We start from the raw sequence: 15666 nt of genomic DNA on the forward strand, positions 1-15666 counted from the left end.
CAGGAAAGGAGTGGAAGTCTTTGACCTCACCACCCTCAATGGAAAATATTCCTCTGTCAGTAACGAGGCGTTACAAAAGGGTGAGTGTTCCTGTGCGACAGTGGCGTCTATAATATAATCACTAGTTACTTAATTTTCAGTCTAATGGAGATAAAGTTCGGCTTTGACCTCTGTTAGAGCTGTAGGAGTGGTCCACGTAGCTGTACACTTAATTAATATTTCTGTCCATCCAAGGTCTTAACCACTCCTGCAGTTCTCAATATATTTAGTTCGTTTTTTTTGCATTCGGTAGCTTAGCTCTGGCACCTCAACCATGAAAAATCTTGACGATTAATGTGCGCATGCCCATATTGCGCAATGCCATTTTTCTTATTTATGGAGTTATTAACCACATATGCTTCTCATAAAGGCAAGCATATCACATATTGTAAAAATCAGATGTGCGCTATTTTTTTTTAAAAGATGGGTATCTAAACAGACAAACTTTAATATAGAATCCAACATTCATGTAGAAATAATAAAGATTTAGAACGGCGCCACCGTTTTCCATAGGAAAAGCATGTAAATCTCCCACGTCGATCTAAGATAAGTCGACTTTCCATTAGCTTATTTAAAGGCAAGACACTCTTCAGGCTATATTTTTCAGAAATATTCATTTTCCAATTGATCTAGGTCCTAGGACAATTAATTTTAGAGGTAAGGCACTTCTGCCAGTTCTTAATGTTTCCGAAATGTTTCTTTTATGCAGGTCTGAAAAAACGTTATGTCAGTGCAAGAATGCAGGTCCAACCCAGACTATCACGACGCCAACCATCTGACTGATACTGATCTAGTTGTTCCATCAGGTAGCTCTGGATGCGAGGTATTTAAGATCAGAGCTGGGCAGTATTCGATTTTGTAAATACTTTTTAGTATTCAAATCCTTTAAAGTATTCAAATACTTTGTAATTAAATACTTTTATGGAAGCAGTATTTGAATTTGTAACCCAATACTTTCACAAATATTTAGTATTCGAATACTTCGCAAAGTATTTGGCTACTTTGAGAAGTATTCGAATACTTCGCATAGTATTTGAATACGTAACCTTCCTTTTTTTTTACCAAAAATCGACTACTCCAAAATTTCTCGGGAAAACACTTTTTCTTATTAATTTTGGTGCGTAGAATCCAAAACAATTCGTACTTTTTCGATCAGACTTTTCAATCAAAAGTTATAGACTAGAAACCAATTTCGAAAGAAAATTCAAAGGGCTGTAACTTTTGAACTAGTAGCCCAATCTTGCAACTGTTTGAAATTATGGATTCTACAGGCCACATTCTATAAGAAAATTTTTTTTCCGGGTCGATCTGAGACAATTTTTTTGCGGGCCTCAAAAAAAGGCAGTGTAACAACACCTTCCTTTTTTATCAAAAATCGACTACACCAAAATTTCTCGGGAAAACACTTTTTCTTATTAATTTTGGTGCGTAGAATCCAAAACAATTCGTACTTTTTCGATCAGACTTCTCAATCAAAACTTATAGACTAGAAACCAATTTCGAAAGAAAATTCAAAGGGCTGTAACTTTTGAACTAGTAGCCCAATCTTGGAACTGTTTGAAATTATGGATTCTACGGGCCAAATTCTATAAGAAAATGTTTTCCCGGTCGATCTCAGACAATTTTTTTTCCGGCCTCAAAAAAAGGCAGTACTTTTAAGTTATTCAAATATTTGAGAACAATTTAGAAATGTTTAGGGAAAGTTTCCATTGTCACAAAATCAAATATAAAAATCCGATACATCTGAATACCGAACTCGATCTAGAAATATAAAAAAAGCTAACCCCATACAAAGTATAACTTGATTTTTTAAGTAGTATTAAGCTTTTTATCTAGTATACTATTTTAAATTTTTAATGTATTTGAGTGACAAGTACTTGAATACTTTTTACTGTATTCGAATACTTTTCAAAGTAAGATAATGAAATACTTTTCAAAGTATTCGAATACTTTTTATAGTATTCGAATACCTTTGATAGTATTAGAATACTTTTGAAAGTATTCGAATACCTTTGAAAGTATTCGAATACTTTTGAAAGTATTCGAATACATTCTAAAGTATTTGAATACTTATTTTTTAAAGTATTTGAATACTTTTCAATGTATCTGTATCTAGTATTCGCTTGTGCTGGACGTAAAAGTATTTAGTATTCAAATACCTTTGATTTGTGTAAAGCATTTACTATTTAGTATTCAAATACTTTTTGAAAGTCTTCTTGCCCAGCTCTGTTTAAGATAAATAAGTACAAATAGTAAACATCCATATATAATATACTATAAAATATACACCAATAGAAAAATTAGTATCAAATGTGATGACAACAGTAAGTTTACCCGTTCAATATTGGGAGTAGTACAACAACAAAAATTCAACTACTTATCGCTACAGGGAAGAAACAATTTGGAACTACCGAACTTACATCAAATGGAATGCATCATATTTACCCTGATCTAACTACTACTACTACTACTAACATAACGTTCACAAAATCAGGTCATGGTAAAGAGTATTAAAATAAATAACAGAATTTGAAATCATTTTGTGATTAGACATATCTAAAATGTGATGTTTCTCGTACATCCTTTATGAGTTTATAATTGTGATTTCAAGAACGGTTTTAAATGTTGACGGAATGATTTGTTAACCGGCTCAGCATTTAAAGGACTCTTTGTAGCTTCTGCAAATAATCTTTCATAAACGTTTCCATCATAAGCGCCCAAAGCAGATGACAGAACTTCGTCCCTTATATCGAAGCTGTCCACAATTGAAACAGCATTTGGCCTAATTGCAGAAAGAAGTTCTTCTAACCATTGTTGGAGGTTTTCTATGTCACTACCAGTGGTGCCAGAAAACTAAAAATAACAATTAAAATTGTCCAAACCACTATTTCAGACTCATGATGAACACTTACCCTTAATAAATCTCCTAGACATTTTAACGCAGTTGTTACTCCATACAGATCTAATAGCTGCAACAGAACAATTCTGAGAGGTTCGGATATCGTGTATTTAAGTCTCATTATTTCGGAGTAAAATGTGCGAACGACAAAGGCTCGACAATGTGCCTCCGCGCATGCTGCCAATTCTATAGATGTGTGATTCCATGCATCTTCCGCACCTAATCCTTTTTTAATACGTTCATTCATATGGGTCCATGCAAGTTCTACTTTGCTAAAAATAAATTGGTGCGTTATGGCAATGTTGTAGATGTGTTTACCCAGCAGCCACTTGTTCCATTACGGTAATAATCCAATCAATGTTACGGTTGTACACTATATTTGAGGCCTGTGCAGATTGTAAGTATAGGACGGTGGGAGTCAACTGTATTCCTTCTACTTTGTTTTGCCAAGATTTCATTAGGTAACGCGCTGTTTGAAGTAACAATACTGTATTTTCACCTTCATAAGTACACATAGCTGTTACTAAACCGTACGTGGATGGAAAATTAGAACTAGTCATATAACCATGTCCCCCACATGCCAATCGACATGTCTCCACTCCTGCTGAACAATCACTTGTGCTAACAGCTTTTAGACAACAAGCAAGGGCATGCAACTGAAAATAGGCTGCTCAGTATCATTGTCGTGAACCTTGTAGACATCTTACTTCAGGAAGCTGACTTAATTGTCCTGCTTCCAGTTGAGAGTTAACATTATTATACATATCCCAAAGCCATTCTGCACAATAATGGAAAGCGAAGTATGTAGAAATGATTGGAAATAATTTATGCTGTTGCGTTACATAGTCTATTATCTGAGGTTCCGGTTCACTTCAAGAGAATGCTAAAATGGCATTTAAAAAAATCCCTAATTACTTACTCAGGTTTCGGCTGTGATTGTCTTCTTACACAACTGTAACGAACAGCTATGGTTACTGCCTTTTTAAGATAATTAGCAACATCCTGGACTAACACTACTCTTACGAACATCATGGTACCATAAGTTAATTTACTACTAGGCGATTCTACATACGTTCCATCCTAAGAGAATACACACATTACTTGGGTAGTATTACAATTATAGTAAATAAAAGTACACACTCCTATTATTGGGAGACTGTTCACTCTATTAGAGTGGACATATACTGAGCATTATAAATGGAAGGAAATATAACGTACCTTAAGCACTTTATTATTTTTCATTAGCATTTGATTTCTAGGTATTCGAACATTTTCAAAGCCCAAATATCCATTATTTGTCGTATTCATCCCCATTTTACATCCGATTTCACCTATCTTTACTCCCGGAAGAGGCTGGTGCGTTTCTTCATCTCTCAATTGTACAATGAAAGGATGAATACCATAGCATTTCCCTAAAGTGTTGAGCTGTGCCACAACAATCGCGTAATTCGCAGTCTGACCCACTGCAATGCAATCTGTTACTATTACTCTTATTAGCATTCAATAAACCAACATCCTCCTGGCCACCACTTGTACGACGTCAGTGTAGGGCTGTTTATAATAAATTCTTCAGTCTCTTGGTCGTATGTCGCTGTAGTTTCTAAGCCTCTTATAAAAGTGCCATGACCAAGCTCCGTCTAAACAATATGCAACATTAAGCTACTAACTCACTTGAAATCAATTACTTGAGCATATGTTCCAATCATTGTACAGTTCCACGCCTTTTGAATCCATTCTGCTTGCTGTTGGTAGGTTCCCTGTCCCATGAGCGTAGGTATGTACATAACATAATGCAATGCCAATGGATTACCATCTTTAATTAGGGATGATCCAAGCTGCCCACCTAAAATTTCCCTAAAACATTTATCTACATTAATTTCAGTATCTGCACACAACATTTGACGTCTGAAAAAAAATTTCCGTAAAGGGTAGGTGTTTCCCAAATAGCAAAATGAATAAATCCTGGATTGTGATGTAGGGGATAACTTTAAATGACCAATGAGATCTACTTAAGTAGTACATAAGGTTTTTCTAATTAGATCTATATTTAAAGGTGAAGGGAACGACGACCCCCCAATAAAGTATTTACTGTAGGTACACAATATGGATATAGGTACCTACCACTAATTAACCGACTATGACTATTGTAACTAAATACACATTCATATACGTTTGTAATATTTCAAAGGTTCAAAGACTACTCAGATCTATTGTTACATTACAAAAGTGTTGATTTTTTATGAATATTCAATTGGGTGCCATATTGGATTGTTTAGGTGTTTCGGTTTTTTGGCAGTAACTACTTAAAACATCCTTAAAAATATTGTAACGTGATTTATAAATTCGGGTTCGATTTATATCAATATTTATTAAACAAAACTAAAACACTATAAAAACCGTACAATTTATATCGATTATTTATATAACACACTTCGCAATTTATATTTCCGCGCTCGATGTTTACGTACTCGATCTCGTTCGGTAGTAGACTGCCGCGATGTTCGGTCCGCTACCATTTATACACGCAAGCAATGTAAGTCCAGAACATTCGCGCAATTACCAGACACGCTGCAAACATCCCCACCATCGCGCGTCTAGAAAATTCCAGAGCGCCAAAGGCGACGTCATGTCTGGAGCGTTTCCGTTACAATATTATCAAATTTTCTTTAGTCATGTAAATATCCAATAGGGCACCTATTTAACAAAGGAAATATCAGTAACTGCCGCCTTGATTTAATTATGGCATCAAGTTTGTCTTATCAAAATGGGAAGCTTTTATATGAAGCTTTTTTTCATAGGTTTTATAATTATAGAGATGTTTATTCATGAAAATGGTTTTTACGGTTTGTGAAACTTACTGAAAATTCTCGATGCCAACCTTGCCTTCCTCTTGCAGATGGAGAACTTTCCTAAATATTAAACATGACACTCGTATAGCCTCCTCATATTTTTCTTTATGGCTTAAATACTCTGTTGGAATACTACTTTTTAGTTCTGGGTCGTCCAAGAAATATGACTCTAAAAAGAAATATCAAATAAATTACACTGTACCTACAGGTGCTATAGGAAGGCCTGTTTAATGAATGATACTATGTAATTATTAATTAATTACTAAATTGTAATTGTTAAACGTTTAGTTTTGTGTGTACGGCTTACACTTTGAGATTTTGGGAAATGGTCATAACCACAAGCTTTGGGAAACATTAGTTATCTCTGCGCATAATTTACAATCACTAACAGTTCTTAGGGATTTAAAAAGGCTACAGCGTATAACAATATGAAATCAGCTCCTAACTATAACCTGCGCATGCACGATTGCTCCTCAAAAGCTTTGCAACTCTTCCTTTTATATCTAAGAATATGTCGAGGAATATGTGTACAAAATTTGGTTCCAATCGGTTCATTCGTTTATCCGGAAATAAGAGTACAGATTGCTCCTCAAAAGCTTTGCAACTCTTCCTTTTATATCTAAGAATATGTGTACAAAATTTGGTTCCAATCGGTTCATTCGTTTATCCGGAAATAAGAGTACAGATAGACAGACAGACAGACATCATCAAGATGTTGTTTGATTCAAATTCCTAGTGTATTTCCGTAAAAAAAGTGGGAGGGGTCATTTTTTTACCCCAATGCATTACCCCTCTTACTAACGTGCGGGTGGTAAAAATGAGAGTACAATCAAATCCGACAAACGAACAGCTACAATCCAACTGCCATGTGAAGACTTAGAGTTGTTTAAAAAAAGAGGTGGGGGAAAGTGGACTCATTCTACTAATTAATAATAGTAATATAATAATAATAAAATAATTTTTGTTTCCTATGTTCCATGCAATAACAGTTTAGAGACTGTGGTGAAGTCGATTTATATAGAAAAATGTAGAAGGAAGAAAAATTAATAGAAAAACTGGCGCGACTGCAGCTTCAGCGCATGCGCGACCAAAATATCATCCGTAGTACAAGTTTCTATTATTAATTGGCGGTATTAATAATCACCGATACAATTCAAATTAATAAAAAGGTTTTTTAATAAATACCTATCGAAACAAATTGTTTTAAAAACATCAGTGCCTCGTTTTGGTAAAAAATACTGTTGTACTGTTGACCGCCGCGTAGTTATCCAATGGCCAATCAAATCGCTTCGTATGAAAGCGTAATTATTCTTTGTTTTAGTGCATAATTGGTACGCGCCAAAACACTCGTCATCAACTTTTGCGTTTTCAAGTAAGCTTTTTCTATCAACAAGTGCTTAATTTGTTATAGTTTAATATATACTCGACTAACTCAACCATCAGTGCTAAATGTGGATTATTATTTCTTTATTATATGGGTATGTACTTATTTTATTTCTTGAATTTTTTACACATGAAACTATGCATCTTTCCATGCCGTTTATGCAATTTTAATCATTATTGACATGATGGTGGACAGTAATGCGCATTAATTTTCTTCGTACGTTATAAATATTCGAGAACGTTATAATAATCTGAAATGGCATTGGCACAAAACGTGAAATTAAAAATTAAAATGGTACACATGAGAGTGGCGTGACTTCCGCCATTTTTTGATGTGTTACCAAGCGAAATTTTTTGCTCAAAGTGTTGCTGTCCAAAAACATTTTTTTGCAAATGGAAAAATGCTAGGATATTTAGTACCAAATACTTTAGTTCATGAGATATTCTAGATCACTTCAGGTTTCTTATTATACCATAAGTGCCACAGTGTGGTGGTAGTCACTTTGGCTTGTAGCGATTAATAAAATTCTGGGCTAGAGTGCATCAGTTTGCTACTTTTGCACTAGCCTGCACTTGTGAAATCAAAGAGGTTTGCTTTGGAGAGCTATAAAGTTTAATTTGTGTACTTAGTGGTGCCATTCAAACCTGTGAGTCAATCATTATCAACCGAGTCAGGCGAGTAGCTGCTTGAAGTCGTACTATTGTCTGTCTGTGTGATAACACTGAAGGTAAGGTACTAGAGACTTCAAGCTTGGTGTATAGATGTCCTTTGGTCCGAGGAGGGTTGGATTTCAGGTCGAAGGTCTCCAAAGTTCGATAATTAGTTGTGTTCTTTGATCTCACTTTGTATCATTTTATTAGCGAAAGATTTGGCTTTATGAGGTCCCTTTAGACAAAGCATATTTCTTAGTCTTCGTTATGCATTGTCTCGATGAGTGAGTCTTGCCTTGGCCAGTCTTTTCGACAAGTGTAAGGGAGAGGAGGCACAGGAAAGGGGGATAATGAACATGCTTCTATTCTTTATGGTACTCTAAGAAAGGATACTCCAATCTCTCGAGACCGGGGTACAAGAAGGAATTGAAATATCCGGCCCGAGACGCAACTGTCCTGGGGGTGGGAGGAAACGCGGAGAAGTTCAAAGCTTAGTAGGATTTCAGCAATTGCGAATAAATTTTTGACAATCATTGTGACTCGGTTGGTCAATCTTCAAACGCGAATATCTCAAGTATGGCATATCGCTGAATAAGAGTAAAGGTCGCTTACGAGCCATAGCTACAACCTTTTGTTTTACGGATCTTAGGATTACGTAACTTGTGCTTGTGTGATTTATGCATGGTTAAAGTACAAATATCTAAAAGTAGTTTCGGTTAGAATGTTTGATGGATAATGCTTAATGGTTCTTCTTCCTGTGTCTTTTTATAAATGCAGCACCTACATAGGTATATGCGGTATGACTGGCGGGAGTAAAATCGTAAAATGCACTTCTGACAACGAAATAAGTAATAAACTATAAAATTATATTTGTAACTGTATCGCAGTATGGTCAAAGACAAAAGTACTAGTGGTAATTGCATAGCCCCACTGGAGCACAAGAAGCTAGAGTGTACCAACTTCCCCTACACTTTGCTGTAAAGCTGGCGTCTGAGTAACATTATAAAAACAAATTGTTTAGAAATCGGAGGATGATGATAATTACTTTAGTCAGTATCTCACGAGGTATTTCATTCTCGATTTCATTGCACATATGATACCCTAGAATGTATGAGTTTACTATTTTACTTTGAGATATCTAATCTAGCTGATACATAAGATAATGTTTATCAGATCTATTCAATTTACATTGGATATCTCGTCAAAATAGCAGTATATATATATTTCACACATATTAAAAAATATCATAGTATGCAAGGAACAAATAAGTCTAGATTCGTAACATGCATATCTTCTCCAATGCTATAAAAACAATTTTGCAACAAAAGTTTTTGAATATTTCTTTTCACGTGAGCAAAAATCAAAGACAACTACATCCCTAAGATCCAATGAGCCGGAGTAGAACAGTTGCGTCCGCGTATCAATTCTTTGCTTTATGACGAATTGATGATGAACTAAAAGTAAGCGGGCGCAATACGAACAGCGTAGCCTAAGGATTTTATAAACGTGGTTTCATTTATTTACATCGCTCCAGAGGAAGCGCAATGCCGTCGATAGGGGGTCGGTTGGTTAGACATGTAAATCAAAAATCGATTTGTTTTACATTGTCTCATTTTTTATAATGTAGTTTTTCCCAATCGGCAATAATCCGTTTGCTTCCTAATTAAGCACCCTTTCCAATGCTATCCAACACTGTCAATTTGTTATAAATTCAAAATATCTATTTATTGCCAAATACCAAAATAACTAGTTTATAATGAAAAAAATACTGATTTTTTAAATTCACTTATGATAAATGGATTACTAATCCAGAAAAACAGTATCAAAGAACTTTGGTCTGTAGTAATGCGGAAGAAAATTTATTAATTCTATTACAATTAACGCTAAAGGAAAACAATAGAAAAAGTATAACAGAAATGCAAAAATCAATCACAAACCTCTTTCCCTGCGCTCTTTGGTGCGCTCTGGTCCGCCATCCAATAAATAAGTTAGTTCCAATGTATTAAATGTACATTTCTGTCGTTCCTTGAGTAGGTCGACGCTTAGTGTAACTTGTTTATTGTCCATTTTGAAATTTGGGCGGGAGATTGGGTTCAATTGATTGCCTGTCAAGCCTTGTTGCGCACCGCACTGGTAAAAAATGTCAACGTTTTAAAGTACCGCGATCTCTAACTTAAATTAAATTTTAGTTTGATTTTAAATTTACATAACATTTGTTAATGCACAAAGACTTGATGTTGTATAATAACAAAATCACTTTCACGTTTTCGAGATGAAAGGCGGTGGGGTCTCCCCACCAGTAGCGTAGCATTTAGATATTTTGACGTAGTTGCTGTTGCGTCAGTAATTTACTTTCAGATCGTATCATGTGCTTTATCAATTCTTATACTTTATTAATGCAAATACAATCGACTCTCAATTTTATTTGTTAATTAAATTTTGATTCATGCCCCCCATGAATTGTAGATTATGTCCAATTTGCAACAAATTATGTAATTTCTGTGGATATGGAATTTAATCTGATTATTTAAAGTAGGTAGATGAAGTTTGAACTTTATACTTTATTCATGGTGGAGTCATATCCATAACTTATGGACCATAAGTTATAAAAAATTGGCATAGTATTGCTATATCATCGGTTTAATGATTAATGAACCAATATTAGAACATAATTTATGATTATGGTTGTAGTGTGGGCCATGCTTTATGCTCAAATACAAAAGCTAAATGAGACTAGTCTCTCAAAAAAAGTCAGGCACCACTGTGCACCTACTGGATTCAAGAAAGTTTTGCCCCCCAAATAACCAATTAAATAATGTCGCTGAAGTTAGTTTGACTTCTTACAAAACAACAATAATTATCAAACGACCCCTTATAGTAACTCAGATAATTAATAATAATTACTCTAGTAACAAGTCGCAAAGACTCATGATAAACGTAATAACCACTTCTGCTCCTTCTTGTGAACCCCGTACAGATTCTAATGTTAAGGGACGATAGGGGTAGAATTGTAACTTCTGCATTTATGTTTGTAACAGGTTGAATAAACTTTTATAAAATCATGCAAAAGAATATGGAACACGCCAAGGGACGAATTAATCAATTAACGTAGTAGTAGTTAATTTATATTGCTTTCATTCCGCTTAATGCGTTTTACACCCTTTTGACCACCCGCACGTTAGTAAGGGAGGGGTAAGAAATGGTCCACCACGGAAATTCACGTTTTGAAGCACCGGGGATCCGAATTAAACAAAATCTCGATTATGGCAATCGGTCTGTCTGTCTGTCTGTGCCTTCATTTTCCGGATAGACGGCTGAACCGATTTAAACCAAATTTGGTACACATATTCTTAGACATAAAAGAGTAGAATCGTGCATACGAAGCTGTGCGGGTGGTATCTGTGTTAGCCACAGAATTTTTTTTTGATAAATGCATAATTTGGTAAAACTGGGCTGACCAACTGCAATATTTGCGAATTGCTAACTAAAAAGGAGTTGCGATACTTTGAAATAATGGTTGAAGATTTGCAGAAATGTCGATTGATAGTAATAATCTCAATGATAATTACTGACAGGCCAACGTTTTACAGAAAATTACAAAATGCCAATTAGGGTTTTTTTCAAAGTATTCTTTGATTTTTTTTGAGAAAAACCTGGAAAGTACGTTATCTAATTGTAATATTTGGCTAGGTAATGTCACGGAATTAGGACTGGGAACTATGAACATTTTGTAAAGATTGTATTCTTGGCACTACGGTTATAAGTAGCTGCGAATGGAAGGCGATCCCAAAGATTATACTCAGATCGCGAATATTCTGTTTTGAGACGGGTTGTTGAAATTAAAAACATAATTTTGAAGGCTTGTACATTCTCACTCAATTTGTATGTTTTAGCGCATTTTTCAAAGAATAAAATGCGCTTATCCGTTCGTGCGTCCGTCCGTGATAGCACAGATAAACTGTGGTGATAGGGACAAGATCACGGCACTGGGGAGTCCTAGAAAGCTCGTTAATGTTAAGTTTAATAGAAATTGGTCCCTCATGAGTACAGCAACAATTTTATTTTAATAATCACTTTTGGCAAAATGTTTAATTATGTATTACCAATTTCGAGGGGAAGAGAAGAGAAGAGCCACAAGAAGCTTACAAGACTTATAGCTTGAGTCAGTTGACTAATTGAAAGACATTCCCATAATATGTAGAGTCGTGGTTTTATTTTGACACAATCGCCATTTTTAAATGAAAATATAATTTTTGGATTTATCGCCTTGAACTTTGAAGTTACCATTGCAGGAATTAAATACAATCGGCAATAGTGCAGATTATATTCATATGTCAAAAGTTTTGCGGGCCTCAAAAAAAGGCAGTGTACAACCTTCCTTTTTTACCAAAAATCGACTACACCAAAATTTCTCGAGAAAACATTTGTTCTTATTAATTTTGGTGCGTAGAATCCAAAACAATTCGTACTTTCTCGATCAGACTTCTCAATCAAAAGTTATAGACTAGAAACCAATTTCGAAAGAAGATTCAAAAAGCTGTAACTTTTGAACTAGTAGCCCAATCTTGGAACTGTTTGAAATTATGGAATCTACAGGCCTCATTCTATAAGAAAATTTTTTTTCCGGGTCGTTCTGAGACAATTTTTTTTCCGAGCCAAAAAAAAGGCATACCTTCCTTTTTTACCAAAAATCGACTACACCAAAATTGCTCGGGAAAACACTTTTTCTTATTAATTTTGGGGCGTAGAATACAAAACAATTCGTACTTTTTCGATCAGACTTCTCAATCAAAAGTTATAGACAGAAACCAATTTCGAAAGAAAAGTCAAAGGGCTGTAACTTTTGAAATAGTAGCTCAATCTTGGAACGGTTTGAAATTATGGATTCTACAGGCCACATTCTATCAGAAAATTTGTTTTCCGGGTCGATCTGAGACAATTTTCTTTCGGGCCTCAAAAAAAGGCAGTGTATAACATTCCTTTTTTTACCAAAAATCGACTACACCAAAATTTCTCGCAAAAACACTTTTTCTTATTAATTTTGGTGCGTAGAATCCAAAACAATTCGTACTTTTTCCATCAGACTTTTCAATCAAAAGTTATAGACTAGAAGCCAATTTCGAAAGAAAATTCAAAGGGCTGTAACTTTTGAACTAGTAGCCCAATCTTGGAACTGTTTGCAATTATGGATTCTACAGGCCACATTCTATAAGAAAATTTTTTTCCGGGTCGTTCTGAGACAATTTTTTCTTCGAGCCCCAAAAAAAGGCAGGTTATAACCTTCCGTTTTTACCAAAAATAGACTACACCAAAATTTCTCGGGAAAACACCTTTTCTTATTAATTTTGGTGCGTAGAATCCAAAACAATTCGTACTTTTTCGATCAGACTTCTCAATCAAAAGTTATGGACAAAAAACAAATTTCGAAAAAAAATTCAAAGGGCTGTAACTTTTGATCTAGTAGCCCAATCTTCAAACTGTTTGAAATTTTCCTCCATGAGCTTTCCGCGTGCTCCAATATTGGTTTCAAAATCACAATCAATAATTTTTTCCCTTTGTGACACATGAATAGAATTGGCCATAAGAAAATGTATCATCATCATTTGGCTCTAATCTAATTACTCTTAATTAAATTAATTTTAAGGTAGCCATTGAGAAGCGCGAAAAACGAACACCCTGTACGAACTGTAATTGAATAGTAGAAAAGATCAAAACAGGCATTTTTTCCAAATAACCAAGCCTTCGTTTAGCAGCTACGTTCCTAAAGTTCCAAAATTTGCGTTTCTTCGTCGGTATCTTTTTTAATTTTTTTCTTTTGTACAATTTTTTCAAAATTCCTACGGAGCCCTTGAATTGAAACCCACCCAAACAAGGTTCTGAGGGTCCAAACCAAGACCCATTAAACAGTCCTAGATATGAAACTTCGGTCATCGGTGAGATAAAAAATGTTCCTATTCCTCGATAGCGGTGCGCTGTCTGGGAGGGTAGTTATTTTTAGAAATAGTCTAGGTACCTATTTTCGATTTTGGCAGTTTTATGGTTTCCAACCCCCCACTCCCAAGACACTGGGTGACCTCAGTGAACCCGATCGAAGATTCCAGTGATTTCAAGACTATAATAAGACAATCTAATCTGAAAGTTATCAATAGCGAAAGGAATTTTGAAATGGACCAATAAGCTAGAATGTAATTTACGCGTGTTATTGTGATGAGTAATCATGAAAAAATGCGCCTACGTGACAAAATGCAAGTGCAATTTGGCGTACATCACGTTTCAAAACGGATGTATTATTTTCCTTTATCAAATCATTGGTTCAAAAGAGAAAAATAAGGACGGATATAGTCACGTGAGTGCTAACCGCTTTTCCCGCGCGATTGAGGGCGCGCAAAGCAGTTCTTTGGGTTTAGGTGATATCAAAAATCCAAGTTTAAGTAGAACACCCTGTGTGTGTATAATGAAAAGTTGACGTAAATTCGGTACCATTGAAAAATTACCGGTGAGTGTACAAAACGACGATATTTAAATTTTTATCCAGTGTTAATTTTTCAATCGTAGCATTGTTATAAACAACCCCAAGGTGTAGGAATCTAAGACGGCCGTGGCAACAGTGTTTAATGAACGACATTCCAGAATTTATTCTTCCCGCTTCTTCCGTCAGATATTGTGCAAATTAGCGAAGTACCGTGTTTATTAATAATAATTGTTGAATTGTACACAGTCTTGTCAACAATTTAAGTTCTTTATGTATCCGTAAGTGTTTTTAATGTCGTACTTTTGATAATTTGTTGTCATAACAATACTTGCACAAATCGAGGTTAGAATTTCAAACCATTACATTTCGGAAATTTTCCATCAAATAATTAACAACGGCTCCCGAATGGCCTAAAATTTAATACTTTTATTGTTTTAGTGAAGAAATATGGCTTTAAGAGAGACGATGTTGGAGATAATAAGCGGACTTCTTAGTTCATCGAGCGAACTGCTAAACGTTGCAGAGGAGCGTAAGAAAGCCATGGAAATGATGGAGGGTATGTTGTAATTTCATTATTTCTTGCTTTATGAATGTATAACGTGAAAATGTATGTTAGCATTGCTGCCTGATGATTTAGATGGGCAGGTGTACCTGCTCTGTATTACGAGAGCGTATGATCTGACGGGAATAAGCACAGTGTATTAGGCTCGCTGTTTGGGACAAATGAAACTAATTTATTTATTATACAAACTTAGTTTTCATTATGTAATCACTCTTGGCTTCTTGTGGGTGTTGTTATTTGTTGATGTTAGAAAGTTTCCCGGACCCCATACTGCAACTTGTCAGGCAGTGGGGAAAGGTGTAAAGTCGATCTAGTACAGTTTTGAAGATATTAAAGCGAGGCACACTTTGAGACACACGGGACAGAGCCCACGCAAGCCAAGGCTTGTATTCTGTAGTTTTAGATACATGGCTGCCTAATGAGACACTGCAGGACAGCACACAAATGTGCCAGGCAAGCTGTTCATCGTGCAGTGTTGGAGACACACTTTCGTGTGCGTGCAGTAAACATTCGGAAAATTCAGATGACACATAAAACTGGCTCTTTTGCATGTACTTTTCTCTTGAAAATGATTTTTTTTTTGTTTTACCAAATTGTACAGCAAAACTCAAATTTTCAAATTCTGCTCCCCATTGCGATTCGGAACTTAAATCTTGTACACACAAGGTGACAGCCACTTAACTGGCTAATAACGAATATGGTACACGCTGTGGGCTGTGTGCTCTGTGTCTTTTGCGAGTAAAAAAAAATAATTTTGGATGCTAATGCAGATCTTCTTTTACCTATTTCAAAGCGTATTAAATCATTCTAT

The 15666-nt window shown here is 35.3% G+C and overlaps 2 protein-coding genes across 6 annotated transcripts in view; one reads left to right on the forward strand and one right to left on the reverse strand.

Annotated features, from left to right (window-relative positions):
- The window catches only part of LOC116167158 (importin-9), a 31445-nt gene continuing 15779 nt past the window's right edge, over positions 1–15666 (forward strand). Inside the window, exons 1-3 of one of the 5 annotated variants that reach the window (XM_031482401.1) lie at positions 115–696; positions 749–862; positions 14732–14849. In XM_031482401.1, the coding sequence (XP_031338261.1) occupies positions 14741–14849 (109 nt within the window). In that variant the 5' untranslated portion in view covers positions 115–696; positions 749–862; positions 14732–14740. Of the gene's footprint in view, positions 81–114; positions 697–748; positions 863–14149; positions 14572–14616; positions 14636–14731; positions 14850–15666 lie in introns of those variants that run through there. The other 4 variants (XM_031482398.1, XM_031482402.1, XM_031482399.1 and 1 more) reach the window with 4 other exon arrangements.
- On the reverse strand, positions 2290–10135 carry LOC116167160 (probable peroxisomal acyl-coenzyme A oxidase 1). The gene is made up of 10 exons (XM_031482404.1): positions 9759–10135; positions 5797–5956; positions 4624–4792; positions 4452–4575; positions 4157–4401; positions 3858–4018; positions 3646–3808; positions 3257–3594; positions 2952–3210; positions 2290–2892 (listed from the first exon to the last, which is right to left on the reverse strand). The coding sequence occupies exons 1-10, from the start codon at positions 9886–9888 to the stop codon at positions 2632–2634; spliced, it is 2010 nt and encodes a 669-aa protein (XP_031338264.1). The 5' UTR covers positions 9889–10135; the 3' UTR covers positions 2290–2631.

Source organism: Photinus pyralis, unplaced genomic scaffold (genome assembly GCF_008802855.1).
Source record: "Photinus pyralis isolate 1611_PpyrPB1 unplaced genomic scaffold, Ppyr1.3 Ppyr1.4_LG3b, whole genome shotgun sequence".
NCBI lineage: Eukaryota > Metazoa > Arthropoda > Insecta > Coleoptera > Lampyridae > Photinus > Photinus pyralis.

Bases quoted from the DNA above. Each gene is read 5' to 3' on its own strand.
- LOC116167160 (XM_031482404.1), bottom strand. From the start codon at position 9,888: ATGGACAATAAACAAGTTACACTAAGCGTCGACCTACTCAAGGAACGA. The intron at 4,402-4,451 runs GTTGGTTTATTG...ATTGCATTGCAG, and splicing joins CAAGTGGTGGCCAGGAGGAT to TGGGTCAGACTGCGAATTAC. The intron at 3,211-3,256 runs GTAAACACATCT...ATTTATTTTTAG, and splicing joins ATGGAACAAGTGGCTGCTGG to CAAAGTAGAACTTGCATGGA.